This window comes from Herpailurus yagouaroundi, unplaced genomic scaffold, assembly GCF_014898765.1.
Source record: "Herpailurus yagouaroundi ecotype Mexico unplaced genomic scaffold, PumYag 166, whole genome shotgun sequence".
Taxonomy (NCBI): Eukaryota; Metazoa; Chordata; class Mammalia; order Carnivora; family Felidae; genus Herpailurus; species Herpailurus yagouaroundi.
In genome coordinates, this window is record NW_024412407.1 from 23,343,284 (window position 1) to 23,366,856 (window position 23,573).

Consider the following 23,573-nt stretch of genomic DNA (forward strand, 5'->3'; position numbering starts at 1 on the left):
TCTTGGCATATATTAATGTATGGTTATTGAGTATCTGTTCTGTACCAGGTACTAAGCTACTCTCTGTGGAGGATACAAACATGAATGGAATTATGTTTTCAAGAGGCTTACAATAAGTAGGGGACCTGAAATATTATACAAACAGCTATAATAAAGGTAGGTCCAATATGAAACTGTGATAGCCTGATATATTCATACACACCTTCAAAGAAAAATAGCTTGAAATTGTTACTTTACATATACGTTATACATCCCGGTGTTTTAAAGACTAGATCTGAGACCCACACTCAAATCCAGAAACGGTCTGGAGCACAAGCTTTGCCCAAGACAGGAGTCCAAAATTGCCAAGTGCCTCACTGACCGCTTGATTGGGTTCACCATCCAGAAGTTTGAATGTGAGACAGGCGGAGAGAATAAGTTTGTTGATAATGTGGCTGAAGTTGAAGAAGTAGAGAGATAAACTTACTATGTCATCGTGACAGCAGAAAATCAGAATAAGGAGCAAGCACTGATGTCCTACTTGAGCGGAAGGAATGGGAATGGCTATCCAAGCAGATAGCTAGCGCTCCTTCTGAGCCTGGAGGGCCCCGAGCACGACTGTGTCTTGAAGGTGGGACTGTTCTCCATGGATCTCCTGTTGAGACAATGGTTCTATTCTGGGCGATCCGGGTGTGCCTGTTCCTTGCATGCTGAGGAGACCCCTCCCAACACAACAAAACCTGGGAGGTTTAAAGGGTTACATGCATTGGTCTCGTTTTGAAGTTTTAGCCTGGACACATAGAGGACTCACAGATATTGGACTGCTTATTGAACAAGAGACACAGGTAAAGTACAATGAGACTTAAGAAGAGTGTAAATTATCCCTTGCTGAGAGAATCAGAGACAAGCCTTCACAGACACAGTATCATCTGAGCAGAGCCTTGAGGTCGGTCAGAGGATGCCTACTTGGAAGTGAAGGGAGGGACTGCTCCCTGAAAATACTCTCTTAAAATGGGACTTTTAAGCTGCTTTTAATTTGTTTTTAATGTTTATTCATTTTTGAGAGAGAGAGAGTGAGACAGAGTGTGAGCAGGGGAGGGGCAGATAGAGAAGGAGACACAAAATCCAAAGCAGGCTCCAGGCTCCCAGCTGGCAGCACGGAGCCTGACTTGGGCCTCGAACCCATGAATGGTAAGATCATGACCTGAGCTGCAGTCGGATGCTTAACAGACTGAGTCGCCCAGGTGCCCCAGGAGTTTTAAGCTGCTTTTAAAGTATTCCACTGTCATGATAGTTTTTAAAGCTATGTTGAAAATACATTGGAGAGAACTTTATGAAAAGAGCGGTTAAAGGGTTGCACCTTTTGAAGGTATTCACTTCCCCATAAACCCAAGGACTAGGTCTTACACCCGGCGCTTTCCCTGAAGAGAACAAGTCTTTGCTAATGCATGAGGATTAGGGAGGATTCAGACCAGGGAGTAAGAATGCCAGGCAGCAGACAAAGTGTTAGCGGCTGGGCAAGTAGGGAAGTCGTTTAGCCTTCAAGTCAAGCACCAAAAGAGGGATATTCATGGGAAATGAGGTTGGAAAAGTAGATTCAGATTTGAATGTTATTCTGTAGGTATTTATTCCAGAGGCATTTATGAATTCTAAACAAGGCGGGGCATGTCAGTGTTCTACTTCAAGAGGATTCACCTGTAAAGAGTAGATGAAGTGGACTGGAAGAGTCAGTGGGGGCAAGTTAGGAACCCAGTGCAAAAGCCTAGGTGAGACGGAGTGTGGATTATGGTCAGTGTAAAACTACATCTACTGAACAGTGTTACTACTTAGTATTTGTGTTAGTGTCTTGCATTTATGTCCATCTTCATTATTTATTTATTACAACTCTTTACGGTAAGTCAGTACTGCAGCAATACTACACATCTTTCTTTAATTTATAGCAATGGGATCGCATGCAAGGTGCAAAATTCCATAACAGCTTGCTTCTTCCACAGCACATAAGGAAAAATAATAACCATTCTACACATTGTTTACTATTTTGGGTAGAGATGTTACTGAAACCTAACCAGTCCCAAATTCTTTCACAAAGTAGTGCTTCTCCCCCACCCCCCCACTCAGATGCTTTTGAGAATTCTCAGATTTGAGCAAACACCCAAAAGCAATCGACTTTTGGACGGTGAGTTTTACAGGTTAATGTCTCAGGGCAGAACACTGAACAGGTTGGGATTTTATAAACACACATTTCACCCTGTTTAATTCCGCGCATTACAGCCGCCTGCATCACACGATCTGAGAGCAAGCTTGTGATGAATGGCCTTCACGTGTTCTGCTCTAGAAATATTTGAGAAAGATGGCCCAACAGTCTACTGATAACGGCATCAAAGTTCTTCTTTCTTCTTTTGCCTTATTTTACAGGATTTCTGATTTTCCTTAGAAAAAGAACCAGACCAAAGGGTTCTCAGTCTTTTCCATCTGAGACACAAACGATTGGAGATAATCACATGCATCATACACATCCACGAGAATGAGCTGCGTTTCCAACTCAGGAAAGCATATGAACATGCACTTCAGTTTGGGAAGCAGAACTGACCATGAATGACGAAGTTTAAGGCCAACTCAAGTATGTAATACTTTAGCATTAACTACCAATGACTTGTGGACATTCTTACCACTAAATACATCTCAACACCTTGCTTAGTTGAGACCTGCTAGCCTAAATGATCCTGTCACCATCAAGCATTACTCAGTGTTGGTAAAGCACACTCAACACAACATACTCCCCCTCACCATCCACACACGTGCATATTCCCAGTCTTAACTATACATAGACCCTTAGATTTTTCTCATTCTTACCTCTGTTTTCTGAACTTTGATTTTCCAAACTCTCAATAATTATATACAATTACATAGAATTTGCTCTTTGATTTTAGATATAAGTACATTTGAAAAAATTATTTGGGAGTGGGGTACCCGGGTGGCTCAGTTGGTTGGGCATTCGACTTTGGCTCAGGTCATGGTCTCACATCCATGAGTTCGAGCCCCACGTTGGGCTCTGTGCTGACAGCTCAGAGCCTGGAGCCTGTTTCAGATTCTGTCTCCCTCTCTCTGCCCCTCCCCCACTCACACTCTGTCTCTCTGTCTCTCAAAAATGAATAAATGTTAAAAATATTTTTTGATTATTTGGGAAAGAGAGAGCAGGGCAGAAGGGCAGAAGGAGACAGAGAGAGAGAGAGAGAGAGAGAGAGAGAGAGAGAGAGAGAGAATCCCAAGCAGGCTCCATGCCCAGGGCAAACCCTGATGTGGGGCTGGATCCCACAACTCTGAAATCATGACCTGAGCTGGAATCAAAAGTCAGAGGCTCAACTGACTGAGCCACCCAGGTGCCCCTTAGATATAAGTACATTTAATCACAACAAATTTTCATTTACAAAACTGGATTGGTTATTGAGAGTTCATTTTGTTTTATTCATTTTCATCAAATTGATTTCAGGATAGTAGGTATTCTAAACCATAAGGGGAAAATGAGATATATACAAAATATGTTTGAAGGTAGTTTAGTACCTTCTCCCCTATAAAATCAAGAGAATTTGCATTCTTCTCTATTAACAGAGCTCTTTAGATAAGCCTACCATTAACCTTTTTTTTTTATGTTTTATTTACTTTTAAGACAGAGAGAAAGAGAGAGAGAGAGAGCATGAGTGGGGGAGAGGCAGAGAGAGAGAGAGACACACACACAGAATCTGAAGCAGGCTCCAGGCTCCGAGCTGTCAGCACAGAGCTCGACACAGGGCTTGAACCCATGAACTGTGAGATCATGACCTGAGCCGAAGTTGGATGCTCAACCAACTGAGCCACCCAGGTGCCCCTTTTAACTTTTAAAAATACAAGCTGTGTAACATTCTGAAACCAGAAAAAACAATTGAGGGGAGTATCCATTTGTCCTTGTTTGTTGATGTCATAGCTCATCTCAGGATGGTTTTCTAGAAGTACATATTAATTATATTTTAGTATATTTTCTTGGTTGGCCACATTCTTATCATCTGACACATGTCAAAGTTCATTTTAGGGTTTCTGCATTTTTTTTTTATTCAACAAATATTTTTTTGAGGGTCTACTATGTGTTCTGGTGATGGGAATTCAATAGTGAATAGAAAAGACCCAAATCTTAGCTCACGTATTGCTTAGTTTCTAGTTGGGGGAAGATAGACTGTGAACAAATAAATAAGTAAAACATATTGTGTGACAGATGGTGATAAGATCTGTGGAGAGGAGCAATGCAGATAAAGGAAAGAGAGAGCTCTGGAGTGAACGTTGCAATTTTAAATAAGGTGGCCAGGGACCTCACTGAGAAAGAGGCATCTCAGCAAAGACCTGAAGGAAAGGAAAGAGTGAATCATATGGTTACCCGAAGAGAGGAGCCGTCCAGGTAGGAGGAACACGAAGTGCAGAAGCCCTGAGGTGAGTGTGTGCTGGTCCGTCTAGGGAACAAGAAAGGAGGCATCAAAAGAGGAGGAGCAGATGTAATTAAGATCCTTAATCACTTGACTTGGATTAAAAGGGAAATTACAAAGAGTGCCTAAAGCTAAGAGTGCCACAAGAAGCAGAAATTGCAGATGTGCTCTAATGCCTTAAAGCAAACTGCCATGTTGTGAAGATGGTCATGGCAGGCTTAGCTGAGGACCTCACTACCACAACCACAATGAGTGAATTCTGCCAACACTCAGTGAGCTTGGAAGAGGACCCCAGCTCCAGATGAGCTCATAGCCCTGGCTGATGTCTTCACTGCAGTCTTGAGACACTGAGAAAAGGACCCAGTTATGCTATGCCTAGACTCTTGACTGTGAAAACTGAGATAATCAGTGTTTATTATCTGAAGATGCTCAATGCAGCAATAGAAATCAATATAGCTAGCAGAAAGTATCGAGAACTTTTAAGTTAAGACAATAGGAATAGCAGATAATAAGGAGCCGCTACCCCTAGGGCTGAGACAGAGCACCCAAAGAAGAGATGCTTTACTTGCCCCTAAACCCCACACCCTGGGCTGGGATCTAGAAGTTGTGGGATAGGACAGCTGTGGTTCACTCAAAATCAAAGAAGTTGCTGTGGTACTGCACTGGCAGGATTTGTTGAAAATCTGCCTTGTGGAACTTACTGGAAATCTGCCCTCTAGGATAAGGGTCACCAAACTACAGCCTGCAGCCTGGCCCACCACCTGTTTTTATACAGGCTAAGAGCTAAGAATGGTTCTTGTGTAAATGGTTGAAATAAGTCAAAAGAACATTTCCTGGTATGTGAAAGTTGCATGAAATAAAAATGTGTCTATAAGTAATGTTTTATTGGAGCACACACACACAAAAGAGGAGAAGGAGGATATACCGTTAGGAAATTAGGGGGGCTCCTCATAGGTCATTTTGAGGGTTTTGCCTTTGAATGAGATGGGAAGTTATTGGAGGTTTTGAACAAAGAAGCAACAGGGTTTTATTGTTACGGACCTGAACATCAGTGGATAAGTTTGAGGTCACTGAATGATGACTTCTAGACAGCCAAGGTGATTTATGGAGCTGGGCTAAGATTTAGTCTGAGAAGTTTCATAGTTTTTGTTTTTTGTTTTTGTTTCTTTGTAAAAAAAGGAAGGAAAGGATGGGGAGAGAGGGAAGGAAGAGGAGAGGATGGAAGAAGGAAGAGAGAGAAAAAAAAATCAAGTATTGTTGAGACATTGGTAATAGAAATTTTCGTGGTAACATTATCCATACTCCTGACGAGCTTGACACATTCAAACAATCTGGAAAATATATACAGATGGTTCCCAATTTACCATGGTTCAACTTACAGTTTTTTCTTTATGATGTTGAGAAAGCCATACACATTCAGTAGAAACCATACTTTGAGTTTTGAATGTGGATCTTTTTCCAAGTTAGTGATACTCAGTATGACCCTCTCTGCTGGTGCTGGGCAGTGGCAGCCACAGTTCCCAATCAGCCACACAATCATGAGAGTAAACAACCCGTGCACTGACAACCATTCTGTACCTGTACAACTGTTCTGTTGTTCACTTTCAATATACAGTATTCAATAGATTACATGACATATTCAACACTTTATTATAGGATAGGCTTTGTGTTAGATGGTTTTGTCCACGTGTAGGTTAATGGAAGGGTTCTCACATTTAAGGTGAGCAAGGCTATGATGGGATGTTCGGCAGGTTAGGTGTGTTCGATGCATTTTCGACTTCCGATATTTTCAATTAAGGATGGGTTTATTAGGATATAAGTCAAGGAAGATTTGTGGTGTGTTTCTAGCCATAATAAATACATGATAGTTCTTTGTTTTTGCTCACAGCTCGTCTTCAAGCCAGGACAAGTCCTGCCACCCTGTCAGTTCAACTGTCTGCAAAACGCACAAAAAATTGTATTTAGAAACATTTCCTTGGCATTCTGGGAAATTCAGTTAAGTAATGTCTGTAAAGTACTTCAAGATCCTGAAAGACAAAAAACTGGAAAAAAAAAGAGTTTTCAATTATTGCAAGGAAGTACATTATTTGGGACATCTGTTTCACCTTTATATATTATCGTAGTGATAATTTCTCCCCAATACTATTTCAATAGATAATGTCTAATAGGGACCCAAGAGAGCCTGTTCTGAGAATGTTCTGAGAAGAAAAACAATAATTTTGGAAAAGCTAATTATTGCACTAGTTTTTATTAACTTTGGCCCTGTTTTAATACAAAAAAAAAAATTAACAAAAAGTTCTTTTGAAGAGCAGTTCTCAAAGTGTGGTCCTGACACCCCTGGAAGTTCCAAAACCTTTTTAGGAGGGCTGCAAGGTCAGACACACTTATACAATAATACCAAGCTCTTATTTTCTTTTTTCACCTTCATTTCTCTTATGAGTGTACAGTGGAATTTTCTAGAGGCTGTTTCATATCTAAACAGATAGAATTCGGGGCGCCTGGGTGGCTCAGTCAGTTAAGCGTCCGACTTCGGCTCAGGTCATGATCTCGCGGTGCCTGGGTTCGAGCCCCGCATTGGGCTCTGTGCTGACAGCTCAGAGCCTGGAGCCTGCTTCCAATTCTGTGTCTCCCCCTCTCTCTGCCCCTCCCCTGCTTGTGCTCTCTCTTTGCCTCTCAAAAAATGAATAAATGTTAAAAAAATTTTTTTTAAATAAATAAACAGAATTCAGGAGCAGATATGAGAATCTAGCTTCTTGTATAAAGCAGACGTTAAAGAGATTTGCAAAGATGTTAAACAATGCTATTCTTCTCACTACTTTGAAATATGTAGCTATTTTTATAAAAATGTTATTTGTGCAAACATGCAATGAGTTTATTACTGTTATTTGAAATGAGTGAATATGGAACTCTATAATTTTTTTTTAATTTTTTTTCAACGTTTTTTATTTATTTTTGGGACAGAGAGAGACAGAGCATGAACGGGGGAGGGGCAGAGAGAGAGGGAGACACAGAATCGGAAACAGGCTCCAGGCTCTGAGCCATCAACCCAGAGCCTGACGCGGGGCTCGAACTCCCGGACCGCGAGATGGTGACCGGGCTGAAGTCGGACGCTTAACCGACTGCGCCACCCAGGCGCCCCCGGAACTCCATAATTTTTAAGTGTGCGAAAGGATCCTGAAATCAAAAAGTCTGAGAACCACTGTTTTGAATGTGAGTTCTAAGACAGCAGAAGTTTTTTGTTTTGTGCATCATGCACTGAGTATCCCAGAGTTCCCGGTATGTAGTAAGTGCTCAACAAATATTCGTTGACTGAATACATGAATGAATGAATGAATGAATGGTTACTAACATGTCAGATGAATATGGGCTTTTTAAGGCCCTGAAACAAACAGTAATTTGGGGGTTGTTGAGGATTGAACATACATTAGGATGGACTTATTTTATGCACCCGTTAGAATTATTTGTGACAAGAATTCTGAATAAAGTGAAGTAATCATTTATATTTCCATCTGCAGCCTCTCCATGCATTTACAGACCCCTGATATAAGAAATAATCACCTTTGCAGTGAAAACCAAGAAACTCTTCTGGGTCTTCAGCATCTGAATGGCTGGTCCTCGTATATTTTGGTACATTCACAAACTCCTGTATCTTAGCTTTTCACTGGACGTCTGACAAGGCAAATCATCTTCGCTTGACAAAGAAGAATCTGCCAAAAAGAGGACTTGCTTCTTTCAAGTGAGGACATATGGATACTAAATTAGATGGTCCCAAAGGGTTAATGCTCCTAGACTCTAGAATTAATGTTACAACATACCTAATAACTGTGATTAAAGAGAAAAGACAGAAACTAGGAAATTCAGGCCTGTAATTAATAGGTAGTCCAATGAGCACCTCCTTCGAGAACTAGAGGAAAGCAATTAAAAAACCTAATATGACTTTTAATATTCTTAAAAACAAAACAAGATTAAATAAAGTACTATTGCATTAGGCAGATAGAAACAAAAGCAAGAGACTTAAATTGATTTGCAAAGACCTCACTTAGAGGGGGTTATTAGTTCTATTATTTTCTTTAGGGCAGCTTATCAGCAAATCTTAGGTAACTACTATATGCTAAACTCTCCCTGGCTCATAAAATCTGAGAATTCAGTGGTCCCTGGCTCATAAAATTTATATTTCCGCAGAGGAAGAGACAAGCAAACAAATAAACCACCACGATAATTCCAGATATGATGAGTGCTTAAGTAAAAGAATGAAACAGGCCATTGTGTTAAAGGATGATTATTTGAAGGGTAGAAGTGAGGGAATAGGGTAGGGAGCGCTGATATAGACTGGGTGTTGGGGGATCTCTCACTCAAGTGGCGGTATTAAGCGGACACCTGAAAGGCAGGGAGAGGCTTGGTGGCAGGAGCATGCAAGTGTAAAACCCCAAAGAGGTTAGACGAAAAAGGTGGCTACTGCAGTTGGAACCCAGAAAGGAGACGAGTCCTACATGGTGTGTTCAGAGGTCCGTAAAAACCCCTTCATTAAATAGCTTGAGGAAGTTTGAATTTTATTTTTGAGTGCAATGAAAAGCCTTGGAAGAGCTTGATCTAATCACGAGACTCAATTAGCATTTTGAAAAGAATCAGTGTGGCTGCCTCATGGGAACTGGATTGTAGAGGAGCAAGCATAGAAGCAAGGACACCCGTTGGAGATGACTGTTCCTGTGGGACAGGGACAATGGATGGTGGTTTGGACTGCAGTGGTAGCAGTGAGGAAGAGGGCAGGAGGACAGATACGGGTTGATGTGTTTTTTGTTTGAAATTGTGCATAAAACTCATCTGGCTCATGTGAGGAGTTTAACAAATGGTAGCTGTTACGTCACTGGTCTATTCTTAAGCAAGAAGCTTGCAGAGATTAAGGAATTTGTTCTAACTCACAGGATTAGCAAATTCAGCCAGTGCACTGTTCGCACTGTCACTGGGTACTGTCACACCATTCACAAAACATCTTACCTGAGGTTTTTTTCCTTCCAATCTTTTCTGCATTTAGCTGCCATTCTGATCTTCCTCAGACATTGCTTTCATCATGTTTATTTTGCTGATAAGCACATTATATGTATTCATGCAGTAATGGAGTAATTGCATCAAACTAGGCTTGCATGGGTGGGTGGGGTTCACACACCTAAGACAGGGTTTTTGCCTCTGGGATTTTAGAATTTACGTGGGGAGACGTGATTAGCTTATACAAAATAATATAGAGAGAGAGATCAAAAAGAGATGGCATAATTAACAGCTTTCTTCTAGATCTGGAAGAGAGAATTTTAGTAATGAGAGAGGCAAAAAGATGCTAGGTAAAAAGAGAAGCAAAAACAACATCCTGGGTTTGTGGCATAGAGGGGATGCGCTTGACAGGAGTGCATCTGCTCTGGGAAGGTGGAAGACAAAGTCACAGGGCAGGATGGTGTCAGTCTGTGCATGTTTTGAGCAAAAGCTGGGCATCAAGGGTTTGGACCTGATTCAGCTACATATAAAGCATTACTGAAGATGTGAAAGCAAGATTTGGTCATAGTGAACGCTTTGCTGGGACTAGTGATCATTTCTCCTTCTAATTTCTAAGGTAATTATCATCATCTTTAGGTACTCATTAGGTACTTAGCTTGGAACTCTTTGCACTTTAAAACTATATAATCTGAATGACTGCCGCCTATATGGAGTAGGTACCAAGTAAATGTTTGATGATGATGATGATGAAAGACATGTGCAAGGAAGATTAATTTGGCAACAGCATATGGCCTGAATTGAAAAGAAGAAAGCCAAGAGGAAAATCACAAGGAAGTTGTTCCAGGAAATGTAAGCATGAAGGAAAGGGTGTGGAAGAGACATATATGAGCAAATACTTAGGAAGTATCATTAAAAGGAGCTGAAGCAGTTTGAATGTGGAGTGGGTTAAAAATTAATGTAAGTTTTTTAATCTAAGTGTTTCAAAGGGCCACAATGCTGCTCAGGTAAGATGGAAAAATTGGGAGAGGGAGTTGATTTGGGGAAATAGGCATCCAAGATGAGAGGACATTCATTTAGAAATGGCCTAGAATTTGGCTAGATGAGAAGGAAGTGACTATGTAGAAATGGGGCTGAAGTTTTGTTATAATTTTGTTCACTTCAACAAATATTTATAGAAGCCCTACTATGTGCTAAGGGCTATGGGATACAGGTCAAATGAGGTATAGACTTTGAGAATTTAACAACCTAATGGGGGGGAAACATATGCAAAAAGGGAATATAAAGTCTAATGAAGTAAGTGTCCAGAGGAGATTATATGCAGAGAAAGTGAATTAAATAGAACGTATCATTGGTACAAACTTCCCACGAAAGAAAACTGATGGAGAGTCCATGAAAGCACCCATAGGTAGCTCCTTCTGCTTAATTCTTCCTGCTCTATGACCTGCTACTCTGGCCACAGTTATCTGGACTTGGGATTGGCCCCCAAATGAAGGCAATCACCTCTAAGCCAGGCATAAAGAAGACCAGCCACCAGTTAGGTGGCCCATCAGGAAAATTGTGCCCCATAAAAGACTTTCTTATTGAATAGTGAATGACAGATACATTTAGATCTTCTCACTTGGGATGTTGTAAATGTATGTCACAGAGAGTAGTCACTAGAAGCAGAGATAGCAGCTGAAGTTGAGACTGTATATGAGGAAGAAGCAGAGAGATGCTGATTCAGGAGAATGGCAAAATTAACTAGAGTGTGGGCAATAGATGCTTGTTAATGAGAGGATGAGCGAGGCACCAGAGCCTGTTGCTGGATCATAAAAACAGCAGTTAATTTCTGGAATCAACACTAGTTCTGACGGTTGATATGGTTTTCTGAAGTTTCCTTGTTTCCTAAATAAACCCTCAGCACTTGTAGGGCTCTGAACGTGTCCTGGTACTTTATGTCTCACACAAGAGCCCAGCTAGCACAAAGGAATTCCTGTTGTTTTGGCTTTGATTATATCTACAGAAGAAGGATCTTGTGAAGGATAGGCCAGAATGATCTTCATAAAGCAAGATAAAAGGATGTGCACAAGGGTCTGCATGTATGTGGCTGCTTTCCCAGAAGAGTGCAACAGTGGAGGGTAAAAACCTCAGTTACCTCTTAGAGCAAGCCCAGAATCCCCAAGCTTATACTTTTTGCAATTTCTTCTCTCTTTTCCTGTCATGATCACCGTGTAGGTTTGTGTGCTTGTCTTGGGGGAGAGCAAAGAAAAGGAAAGGAAAAGGAGAGCCATGGAGACTATTCAATGCAGCCACCAAGCTTTGGAAGAAAACCCCTGAAGACAGTACAAAGTGCGGCCACCACAAGCAATGTGAGTGTCTAGATCAGGGTTTTTCAGTGTACACACTGCTAACCACCAGTTTAGGATCATCTGATTTATTAAAAATGAGGATTTCTAGATTACCTTGGACCAACCGAATGGAATCTCTGGGCGAGGGAACTTGCAGTTTTGTTAAGTATGCAAGGTGCTTTGTGAAGCATCTCCCTTTGAGACCCACTGCCACTGGCCCCAGGTCAAGGAAAGAAAGAAAATATTGGGGAGTGGGTGCTGGCTTCTGAGAAAGCACCCATGACTGAAGGGTGGAAAAGCATGGCATAACATATGCCATGCTGTAGGAGTGAAAAGGAAGGGGAGGGAAGGTGTGTGAGGTACAACTAGAGTATAGGGTGCACAGAACAGGGATCAGGATGCAGGTTTGCTCTGGGAATCATGAGCCTCGATGATAACTGAGACCATGGGGATGGATTAGGTTTCTGCTAATGCCAGAATTTTTGCAATCAGCATAAAAATGGTATAGAAAGTCACCCCCCTCCCTTTTATTATAGTCCTTTTAAGATTTATAGAGCACCAACTACAGTGAGAACATTGCATTAGCAGCTGTCAAAGAAAACAAGAGCTTATCATGCACTTGAAGTTGAACCAAAACAAAATCTGTAATTTATATCTAGGAGTGACTACAAAGCAACGTACAATAAGTGCAAATTCATTCATTTAACAAAAACTCATCCTGTCTGTTATGTGCAGGCTCCACAAAGGTGTGGTTTATCAGAAGGTGACCTGGCGAGCTTAAAGGCAGATTTTGAAAGAAAGTGAAAACAGATTACAGAGAGTTTAAGGCACTTTAAATAAGGATTTAGAGTCACAGAGTTCAGAAGGAGGGGATGGAACTTCATTCATCCAACATTCCATAAATATTTATTGAGTGTCTACTGTGTTGTAGACACTGGAAATATAGCAGTAAGTAAAACAGACGAAAAAAATCCCTGACCTCCTGGAGCTTAATATTCTGGTAGGAGAAAGACAAGAAAACACAGTAAATAAGTTATATAGTATATTAGAAAATGGTGAGTGCCTAGGAAAAAATAAAGCAGGAAGAAGGACAGAATTTGGGGGTGAGGAGGGCGAGATGCAATATCAAAGATGATCTTTTGGCAAGAATTTATTGGAAGAAGACATTTGGACAAAGAGTTTTAAGTGTCAGAGGGAGATTGTGGATATATATTGGATACGTGCTCTGGTAGAGGAAGCAAGTGCAAATTCCCCAAGAGAGAAGCCCGCCTGGCATTTTCAAGGAACAGCCGGGAACCAGTGTGTGTGTGTGTGTGTGTGTGTGTGTGTGTGTGTGTGTGTGTGTGTAAGTGAGGAAAGGACTGGTAGGATAGAATGCAGAGAGATACGGGGTGAGGGGTGTCACATAATCTAAGGCCATGTAGCACTTGGAGATTTTTACTTTTCCCTTAGGTGGGATGGGAGCCCCTAGAGCTGGGAGCAGAGGAGTGAATGTAACCTGACATGAAGAGTACTTCATTTCAGCTGTGTGAACTTGGACCCAAGTTTTAATCTCTGTAAATCTGTTTCCTCATCTATAAAATAGTGAAAAGTATTTGACCTCATGAAGCTGTTGTGATGATTAAAGCAGATATATGTGCAAAACATTTACCAACGACTTGACATAGAGTAGGTGTATTCTTTTCCCGTTCATGTCTTCCACTTCCTCTCTTCTCTCTCTTCTACCTGGTACCAGGTGCTAGGAGAGAAAGACCAGGATAAGCCTTTCAGGTGACAGCCCACATGACGGGTACAAGAAAAGGGTGACAGTTGGTGAAAGGCTTACCTTAACAGACATAATAATTGGTATTTAAAATAATCGTTTTATTCGTGTTTTATGATGTGGGCTAGAAAGACAGAACTAGAAATAAGAGGCTCAGATGGGTGGTCCTATTAGGTATAGACGCCGGTCCTCAATCTTCAAAACTCTCCCAATTTACCTTTCTAGGTACTTTATCAGACTCTGGGTTATGCTAACAGTTTTAATTGTTCCATTGTTAAACATGTTAACTCCCTGAACTGTTAACTGACTAATCTCAATCTTCTAATTAATGTTTGAGTGATTCTCCTCAGGTTAAACTATCAAGGGCACTTATACTTAAAGACTGTTTGTCTTCTGTTTGTGCCCTCCTGGGCAGTAGGTACATCTGAGGTCGCTGTTTAGAATGACCTGTGATGACTTCAAAACATCCATAAAAACAGTAACATAAAACAACAGACCTCCTCCCTCTTGGGATTAATGACGAAAGCGTATGTCACGAATGTTTGGGCTTGGGGCTAGGTTCCCAGCCCCCAGAGTGTTGAGGCTGGTAATCACCAAGCCGTGGTTAGAAAGCCCCTGGGTGGGGAACTCTCTGCCTGATGTCTCCCTAAGTCACCGAAGTCGCCTCCCACATTTGGTGACTGCATGTTTATTTACTTGCAGTAAATGACAGTAAATGAACGTGCACGAGTGCAGCCGACCCCGAGGGGCGCTGGATTTTCCGAAGCTTGTCCGAGTAGACCCGAAGAGGGTGCGGCAGGGTAGCCCACTGCGCGCCGGCCCGGGTCCGAGTCTGCGGTTGCGGGCTGGACTCTGCGGCGAGAGCCCGGAGGCCGGCCGCCGCGTGGGTCCGGCGGTGCCTCCTCCCCGCCCCGCCGAGGCGCCGCCCAGACCCCCCCTGCTCGGCCGGCCCGGCTCCCCCACCCACCGCCGCCCGCCACCTCCTTCCCCCACCGGCCCGGCCCCCGCTGCTCCGCCGCCTCCCCGGCGGCGCTCGCAGGCTCCCTCGCTTCCCTCTTCCCACACCGCCCTCAGCGGCTCCCTCCCCGCACGCCGGTCTGAAGAGGAATCGAGCGCCGCGCGCATCGATAGCTCTGCGCTCTGCCCTCTGCGGCCGCCCGGCCCCGAACTCATCGGTGAGCTCGGAGCTCGATTTCCCTAGGCGGCGGCCGCGGCGGCGGAGGCACAGCGGCGGCGGCGGTGGCGGCGGCGGCGGCGGTGGCGGCTGCCCGGCCAGTACTCCCGGCCCCCGCCATTTCGGACTGGGAGCGAGCGCAGCGCAGGCACTGAAGGCGGCGGCGGGGGCCAGAGGCGCGGCGGCTCCCAGGTGCGGGAGAGAGGTATGGAGCGGACCACCCCTCCTGGGCCCCTGCCCCGGTCCCGACCCTCCTCGCCGGCGCCGGGCGGGGCCGGCGGCGAGTGAATGAATTAGGGGTCCCCGGAGGGGCGGGGAGGGGGCGCGGGCGCTGAGCCCCAGCGGGCGGGCGGACGGGGTGGGGGTGGCTGCAGGGGGAGGCACAGGGACGCGGCGACGCGGGGAATGAGGAATGGGCGGTGCGGGGCTGAGGAGGGTGAGGCTAGAGGCGGCCGCCGCTTGTGCTGCTTCCTGGACGGGGAACCCCTTCCTTCCTCCTCCCCGAGAGCCTCGGCTGGAGGCGGCCGGGGAGAAACTCGTGGGCTGGGCGGGCTGCCCCTCGGGGCGGTCGGGTGCGGTGGAGGTTACTCCCGATGCGCTCCAATCTCCCCTCCCCCTCGTCGTCCTTCCCTCTCTCTGTCTGTCTCTTCTCTTCCTTCGCTCCCGCACCTCTTCCTCCCTTCCCAGCACTAGGCTGCCTCGTTACTGCCTTCTCTGCTGCATCTAGCATCTCTAGGACGAAGGTATAAACTTCTCCCTCGAGCGCAGACTGGACGGATAGTGGTCCTTAACAGTGTGTAGGGGTATATGAGTAATAGGGGAGGTCACGTTTTGGAAGAGCCTAGGAGAGTGCTTAGAGACCACTGTTTGTGGTTATTGTGTTTGGAAAAAATGCATCTGCAGCCGAGTTCCTGACTGCTCCCCTCCCCCATGTATGGGCTGTGACATTACTATGGCCACAAAGGAGGAGGTGGAGGTAGAGATGGTGGTGGAAGAACAGGTGGCCAACACCCTACAACGTAAAGCCTGTGACTTAAGTGAAAAGGAAAAGTTAATCCCAGAAGGTCTGTTTTGCTTTGTCAAGTTAAAACACACTCAGAAAACCCGCAGAGCTGAAGCAGGGCTTTTTCCTTGCTAGTTGAGTGTAGACAGCAATAGCTACAATCACACTTAAAGTTTAATTTGCCTGTTCTTGTCCTTTCTCCTATTCTTGTAGATTACCCTCATCCTTACAAATTTGACCCCCATCCCAAGAGTTATTACAGTATTCCTAAATAGGACTCACACATTTTTTTTTTTTTTTTTTTTGGACTGACTTGCCAGAGGAGTTAATTGTAGCAATCTTCCAGCCAACTGCCCGAAATACTCTTAGGCATGTGCATGCTGTAGCTGAAGTCCTAAACTGGCTCTCTTAAATTTTGACGTTTATCAAAACAAGGGTTAAGAACAGGAAGGCATTTTCTAATTTTTACACAATATACATATTTTATTGGTAATGGGAAAAAATCATTTAAAAAGAAATTACAAAGGGAAAAATTCTATTCCTAATCATCATCTTAGAATCAACCATATGAGTGATGTCACTCTTAGGTGACTAAGGTCCAAAACGCTGACTCGGCCAGTCTGCAGTGGTAGACTATAGACATCAAATGTGGTTGATATCAGTACTGTTTACTTTGTTACTTTTTAGCCATCCACAGGCATACTTGATTTTAAGAGACCATAGATGAGAGGATAATTCAGGTTTCTGACAAAATTGAATTTTTTTCCCCCATAACAAAATGTTGGGTTCTGGTCCCACTTCCACCCCTTCATAGCTATTTTAGCTTTGGGTGAAGGGGTTCTGTTTTGCTTATGATCTTCAGTAAGACTCCTTGGGAACACAGTTCTCTCTAGTGGATTTAAATATTATTTGGTTTCTAAAATCAATTCAGGGATATATATATATATATATATTTTTTCCAGAAACAACAGCTACACAAACATGTATACCAGAAGGTGTGTGTGTGTCTCAGAATTCACACAGCTAAGCTCTAATCCCGTGTCTGCCTACAGTATCTCCTAGACTAGCAAACTTTTTAGTTGCAAGGACACCTTATACTCTCGAAAATTATTGAAGGTCCCAATATAGGATATGTCTGTGTACCATAGTACAAATGAGAATTTAAAAAATTGATTAATGCATTATAAATAGAAATAATAAGCCTATTACTTGGTAACATAATAGCATTTTCATGAAAACTATTTTTCAAAACAAACAGGAACATTAGAATAGTGGCATTGTTTCACGTTTTTGCTAATCTCTTTAACTATATTGCTTAATAGAAGACATCTGCATATCTGCTTATGCGCTCACTCTATTGTGATCCTATTTGGAAAACTACCTTTGTTAAAGAATAAGAGTGGAAAGGGTAAATAACGTTGTAGTAGTAGTAATATTATTAGTATTATTAGTTTTGATCTCTTGGACCCCCAGAAAGTTTGAGGAATGCTGCTGGATTCCTGGACTGCAGTTTGAGAACTACTGTTCTAGCCTATCCAAATTGTTTTAGGGGGTAGGGTAGGCAGGGAGCTAGAGTATACATTTTGGTGTGATTCTCCTCATTGTTCCCCATTCCTTATGGCCTATATTTGGAATAAAAAGTGGGAGCAAACAGGATAAGATGCATGCTTGTAGAGGTTCCCAAGGTGGCCCTAGACAAGAACAAGGCTAGGCGGCACAGAGTAGGCCAGGGGCTGTACTATAACATTCTGTACTATAACAGTTGTCTAGGCTAACTGTTCTTTGTGAGAGGGCTCAGGAATAGCTAAGGAGGCGGTTAGTATGTTACCATTTGGAAACCATATTATCTTTTTTGGGGGGTGGGGGAGCGCCTATTTGGATAATTCTTGGTCTTCAGTTAATAGGATTCTGCATGTACGTATAGTGTTTATATTTGCACATTCATTAGTTTAGAACTACCTATCCTATCATTACTGCTTATTTGCTGCCATTCTTTCTGCAGTTCATTCCTTATTTTTAATAACATGTAGTTATTGGGGGAAAGGAGGTAAAATTAAATAATTTTATTTCAAGAAGTTTGAAACAGGTGATTAAAAAATATTTTTGGTCTTGTGCTCTCAGCCTTCCAAGTTGCCAATATTTATTTCAACTGTTGGAGCACTATGTACAGTAGCAGGGAGTAAAAGTCACCGAGAAGTATTCACTTACAGCTTTTAAAATACCTCTCGTTAAAAGCAGTGCTTACCTTTAAATTTTGTATGATTATATTTTTCTGGTGTGGAGTGCTATTTTTCAGCACTAATGTATGATTATATATGTGACAGATGATGAAATCATCCATACTGAATGGTTCAAAGTTCTTGAAGTTCTTTTAGTTTTTACATCATTATTTTCCCCAGCAGATATCTTACAGATTGAAATGTTGCCAAATCTGCTTCAGTGTCTTGGTTTTTATTTCTCCACTACACAGTCCAGTTTTATTTGACAGTCTTCCCTTCACCCCACATCTGACTCTTGCTCACTCTTCAGGAGAGCTGCTGTGATGATGCTTTGAAAGGTTTTCCATAGCTGTGGGCTCCAACTAAGGCCCTCAGCATATCCACTTGTAATTCTTAAGGGCCAGAGTCAACTAGGAACAGCGTAGAGGTAGCTGTCAAGGAGCTTTGTGTGGGTGTGTCCGCGGGTATAGACATTTGTACTGGGTAAAGTCATGGCATGTTCCTTTGAGAGCCATTAACTGCTACAGAACAGCAGACTGGCTGTTTAGATAGAGCAACCTGAGTATAAGATAAAAGAACTTTGTACTCTGAATGCATTTTTCTCAGATGTTGATGGGGGAGTTTGTAAGCAAAGTGCAATTCATTACAGCACTCACTTATCTGTAGTCAACTGAAGTTTTCATCATTGAATTTTGTGAGGCATTTTGAAGTAATTTTGTATACAAAGGTGAATTTGTGTTAAAAGGTATTGGTAGAGTGGGTTATATTAACCTCATGTTCTAATTTATATTAGCCACGTGTTCTAATTTAGTCACATTTTCATTATTTTTATTATAAGGCCTGCTGAAAATGACTGAATATAAACTTGTGGTAGTTGGAGCTGGTGGCGTAGGCAAGAGTGCCTTGACGATACAGCTAATTCAGAATCACTTTGTGGATGAATATGATCCTACAATAGAGGTAAATTTTGTTTTAACATTATGCATATTGATTTGTGCAGGCCCATTCTTTGGGTACAAAGAAAGGGTTTCTCTGATCATTTATGTGACTACTCATTGTGGGGCAGTTATACTGAAAATGATTTTACGAAGTTTTCTAAAATGTACTTGGGTTCCATGGCTTTATTGTGAAGTTATATATGTAACCAGAGATATGGAGGGCTTTTCTTCTCTCTAGAGAATATTAAGATACATAACGTACACTCTATGTTAGTATATGTGCTTTTTGATTATAAGTGTATTTCAGAGTTTTATGAGAGGGTAAAAATGTGAATTTACGTCTTACCTTATAGTCATTAAAAAAATGTGGCTGTTTTATGTTTTGTTTGTTTTGCTATTTTTATGTCATGTGTAGAAGTTACAGTTGAATTGTACTGGGAAAATGTAATCATTTGATGGTTGGCTTTTAACAATTAATTAGTGGTTTTCTTTTCACATTGAAGTAGTGGAGAACCTACAGCTACATGATAAATTTTAAAATGCTCATTTTTTGTGTATTTATATCTGTATCTATATCAGGTCGTATAGAAGGGTACCACATCCAATCCTTACCTTTTTTTTTTTTAATTTTTTAATGTTTATTCTTGAGAGAGAGAGAGAGAGCATGAGTGGGGAAGGGGCAGAGAGAGAGGGAGACACAAAATCCAAAGCACGCTCCAGGCTCTGAGCTGTTGGCACAGAGCCTGATGCAGGGATTGAACCCACAAACTGCAAGATCATAACCTGAGCTGAAGTCAGATGCTCAATCGACTGAGCCACCCAGGCGCCCCATCCAATCCTTACCTTCTTTCACAGCTCTCTCTTAATTTACTCAAGGATTTTAGAATTGCTTTTATTACAAATTGATTAATGAATATTTTTAAAATTAATTTCATGAAAAATTGCCAAAATATGGGCCAAGAGCAAAATAATAGAATAAAGGCCTACAAGAGACCTTGAGAGAGGTCATGGAGTATTCCTACTGCCTTCTGGCAGCACTATACTCAAATTATCTCAAGCAGATAAGGATTTATTTAATCCTAAAGACCTACACGAGGGGATGGCACATAACTGTCCTTGTTCACTCACTTCCAGAATGTAATTATGAGCATATTTTATACATAATCTGAATATTCATGTTAACTGTAACATCAGTGGAGATGGAAATAAATGTATCACCTCGTCTTTGAAATAGATTTACGCTGTTAGATTATTTCTTAGACTTCTTTACCCCATGTTAGGCAGTCCTAATCCCTTAGCTTTCTATTCTGGATCTGCAGATCATACCAATTTTTTAATCAGCTCTGAAAAATTTCCCAGTACTTTCTCTGAGTCCCTGGCTGTGGAATCTAGAACAGGTTAAGATGTCCTGTTAAGGGACTGTGCCATGTGATGTGTTCAACACTTTGACTGCGTTGAGGTAGATTCTGAGGGCATTGGTGGCCTTGGCAAGATGTTTATGCACTTAGAACTTTGAGGATTGATTAGATAACTTCATGAGGAAAATGTCAAATATTTTTGGTACCGCAGAAGAGAAAAGGAGAAATAATGCTTATTTGCAAAGATTTGATTTAAACTGAGCCAGCTTTTATTTGGTACAAGTAAAGGGAAAGAGTCTAACTGAAGTGGACCACCTGTATAGTAGTCTTCTATATTTTCTCTTGACAAGTTAGTTCAGTGCTGTATGATGGTTTGATTGTGTTTTCTCTTTTTCTTCGAGGAGATTAAATAGTTCACTCAATTCTAAAACCAAGCTTACTTGACATACTCCATTTAAATCAGAGGTAAAAGGAAGTTTTAATAGAATTCAGGTTAAACACGGAAGTTTTCCTGGGATTTTGGAAGATGATTTTAGCAGAAGTGCCCTCCATCTTCTCTGAAAATCTGAGGAATTCCATTACACTCTGTTTCCTGTCAGAGGTCATGAATGTTGTACGAGATAATGTGGTAAAACATGTTAGGAAGCCTTTCTGTCAAAATTGTTAAAGTATGATATAAATCTAAAATAAATAAAACCAAAAATTAATTCTTTATTTTGGATGAAAGTAGAAAAAGTTTATAAATTCAAACCCATAATTCTGATTATGATTTCTGCCAAACCAGAAGACTTAACTCTGGGAAGCATTGATTACCTGTGAACTTTGAAACTTTGACATTCCCTCCTGAGGTTAGCCATCTGGGGAAAGCTATCTGAGATTGTCTCTTGTCTCCCAAATTACAAATTAAATTCTTGGAGTAGTTCATATACAAGAAAGACAAGATAATTTAGTAGCTTATTTTAATAAATAGTAGTTAAGCAAAAATGCTGACTTGATATTTTTGTAAAAAGTTAAAAAGGAGATGTGGGGATATCACTACTGCAGTTAGGATTTGATTGGTGAACAATGTAGGTCAGAGAGAAAATGAGACAGGACATGGACTGCACATTTGGAATTCTCATTTGTTTTCCTGCACTAAAACAAATGGAAATAAATTAAAAAAAATTAAAGAATACCATATTCTGGTGGTTTAGAATTTACAGAGATTTATACTAGAAGAAGAAGAAGGTGGTTATTGATTCATTTTATAGATAAAAATGGTCTCTGAGAGGTTGTAATTTGCCTGAGGATACTTAGCTAGTAAGTAATGGAATTTTACGTTTTCTGAGACCAAGTTAAGTGAGATTTCCACTGTACCCTTGTATATAACTTTAAAAATGAAAAATTAGTCTTTAAGCTAGGAAGATATTTAATATTGGAGGCTGATTCAGATTTATCAATATACCAAAATTTGAACTTAGCACACTATCCAATGGCATCTTAATGGCAGTGATATGACATAGAATTAGACAGTTGTGATGCAGAGAGTACATTTGTATTTGAGGCTATGCACATGATAATTAACTTTACTGTTCTGAAACATTTTACCTTTATCTTGTGTGAAGTTCACCAAAGAGTTCCAGAGATAATGAAGTCATTGTTAGTGATACAGGAATATTAAAAAGTCAAAGCAATTTCCAAGCACAATACCAGGCTAGAAATAACATAAGCTTTTATAGTTTAGAGATCACTTTTATCAAAACACATTCTCTAAAATGTGTTTTCCAAGGTAAAATTTGGTAGAAGGAGAAAAATCTTGTTTTAAAAAAAAATACGAGTAGTTATAGACATTGAGATCAGAATGATCATTTGATCGATTAGCAAATATATATTATGTGTCTACTGGATATAATATGCTAGTAAAAATAGATGTAGAGAGAAGTATTTTTTCCAGGCTGTAATTCATTGACATTTCCATTCTTCTGTTAATGTGACACTTGGAATTCAGTCTAAGTATTATGCCCTGCTTTGGATGAAGGTTTCCTACTCAGGAAGATGGATTCATGATTGGATTGATTTGTTCTATCTTTAGAGCTCTGAGCTGTGGAGTATTTATTCACCAAGAGTTATCAGTTTTTCTATTTTTTAATATTTTTTCTATTATATTAATTACAGAATTTATTTTACTTGCTGAATAAGGCATTATAGAGAGAACATTTATAACATTAAGCCAATATTGAAGAGTGGTGTGGGAAAAGCGTTGGATAATGTCGACTGTTATTTTTCTGGTTTTATACATATGTATCAGGAGTTATCAATGAGGGGTGGGTGACTTGCTTCCCAGGGGACATTTGGCAATACCTAGAGATATTTTTGGTTGTCACAACTTGAGAAGGGGGACTGCTCCTGGCATCTGTGATCTAGAGGTGGAGGCAGGGATGCTGTTAAACTTCCTACAGTGCAGAGACAGCTCCCACAGCAAATTATCTGGCTCCAAGTGACAGAAGTGCTGAGGTTGAGACACTCCCATGTGTTAAAGATCTCTTTGTCAAATTCAAGTCTCTGAATAAGATTTACGTTAGATATACTAACATAACACAGATTTAAACTTTACCTTTTCTAAACTAATAGTGTATTAGCTTATTCTAGTGTTCTGTTAAAACGTTTTTAAAATAAGGTAGACAGCAATTTTGTACATGCATTTTTCTTCAGAGCTTTGGCCAGCTTTCCCCCTTTTCAAGTGAGTGCCCTCTACTGGTCAATTTATTCACCTTCATTATAAATAACAATGAAATACCAACTTTATTTTTTATTTTTCCTGTTTAAACTGTGGGCAAAATCAATTTATAACCATGTAACTTTTATTTATTATTTTTTAAATAAATAAAATTTAATTTTTTAAAAGGTCACTTTTTCTTTTTTGGGGGGAGAGAGAGTGAGAGAACGAGCATGAGTGGGAGAGAGGGTCAGAGAGAGAGAATCTTTTTTTTTTTTAATTTTTTTTTTCAACGTTTATTTATTTTTGGGACAGAGAGAGACAGAGCATGAACGGGGGAGGGGCAGAGAGAGAGGGAGACACAGAATCGGAAACAGGCTCCAGGCTCCGAGCCATCAGCCCAGAGCCTGATGCGGGGCTCGAACTCACGGACCGCGAGATCGTGACCTGGCTGATGTCGGACGCTTAACCGACTGCGCCACCCAGGTGCCCCAAGAGAGAGAGAATCTTAAGCAGGCTCCACATTCCATGTGGAGCCGGACATGGGGCTTTATCCCATGACCCTGGGATCATGACCTGAGCTGAAATCAAGAGTTGGACGCTCAACCATCCGAGCCACCCAGGTGCCCCATAATTTTTTTTAAGTCTTATTTTATATGATTAATTTTTTAAAATTTAAAATAT

At 41.3% G+C, this 23,573-nt stretch overlaps 2 protein-coding genes across 5 annotated transcripts in view; one reads left to right on the plus strand and one right to left on the minus strand.

Moving 5' to 3' along the window:
- Positions 1 to 6,216: 6,216 nt before the first annotated feature.
- Positions 6,217 to 14,675, minus strand: LOC121038403 (translation initiation factor IF-2-like). Its single transcript, XM_040487865.1, has 4 exons — positions 14,199 to 14,675; positions 13,392 to 13,478; positions 7,989 to 8,099; positions 6,217 to 6,457 (listed from the first exon to the last, which is right to left on the minus strand). The coding sequence occupies exons 1-3, from the start codon at positions 14,673 to 14,675 to the stop codon at positions 8,064 to 8,066; spliced, it is 600 nt and encodes a 199-aa protein (XP_040343799.1). The 3' UTR covers positions 6,217 to 6,457; positions 7,989 to 8,063.
- A 40-nt stretch (positions 14,676 to 14,715) lies between these two features.
- KRAS (KRAS proto-oncogene, GTPase) overlaps positions 14,716 to 23,573 on the plus strand; it is a 40,927-nt gene continuing 32,069 nt past the window's right edge. For 2 of the 4 annotated variants that reach the window (XM_040488648.1, XM_040488645.1), the window contains exons 1-2: positions 14,775 to 14,881; positions 18,737 to 18,858. In XM_040488648.1, coding sequence (XP_040344582.1) covers positions 18,748 to 18,858 — 111 coding nt within the window. In that variant the 5' untranslated portion in view covers positions 14,775 to 14,881; positions 18,737 to 18,747. Of the gene's footprint in view, positions 14,882 to 18,736; positions 18,859 to 23,573 lie in introns of all 4 variants that reach the window. The other 2 variants (XM_040488646.1, XM_040488644.1) reach the window with 2 other exon arrangements.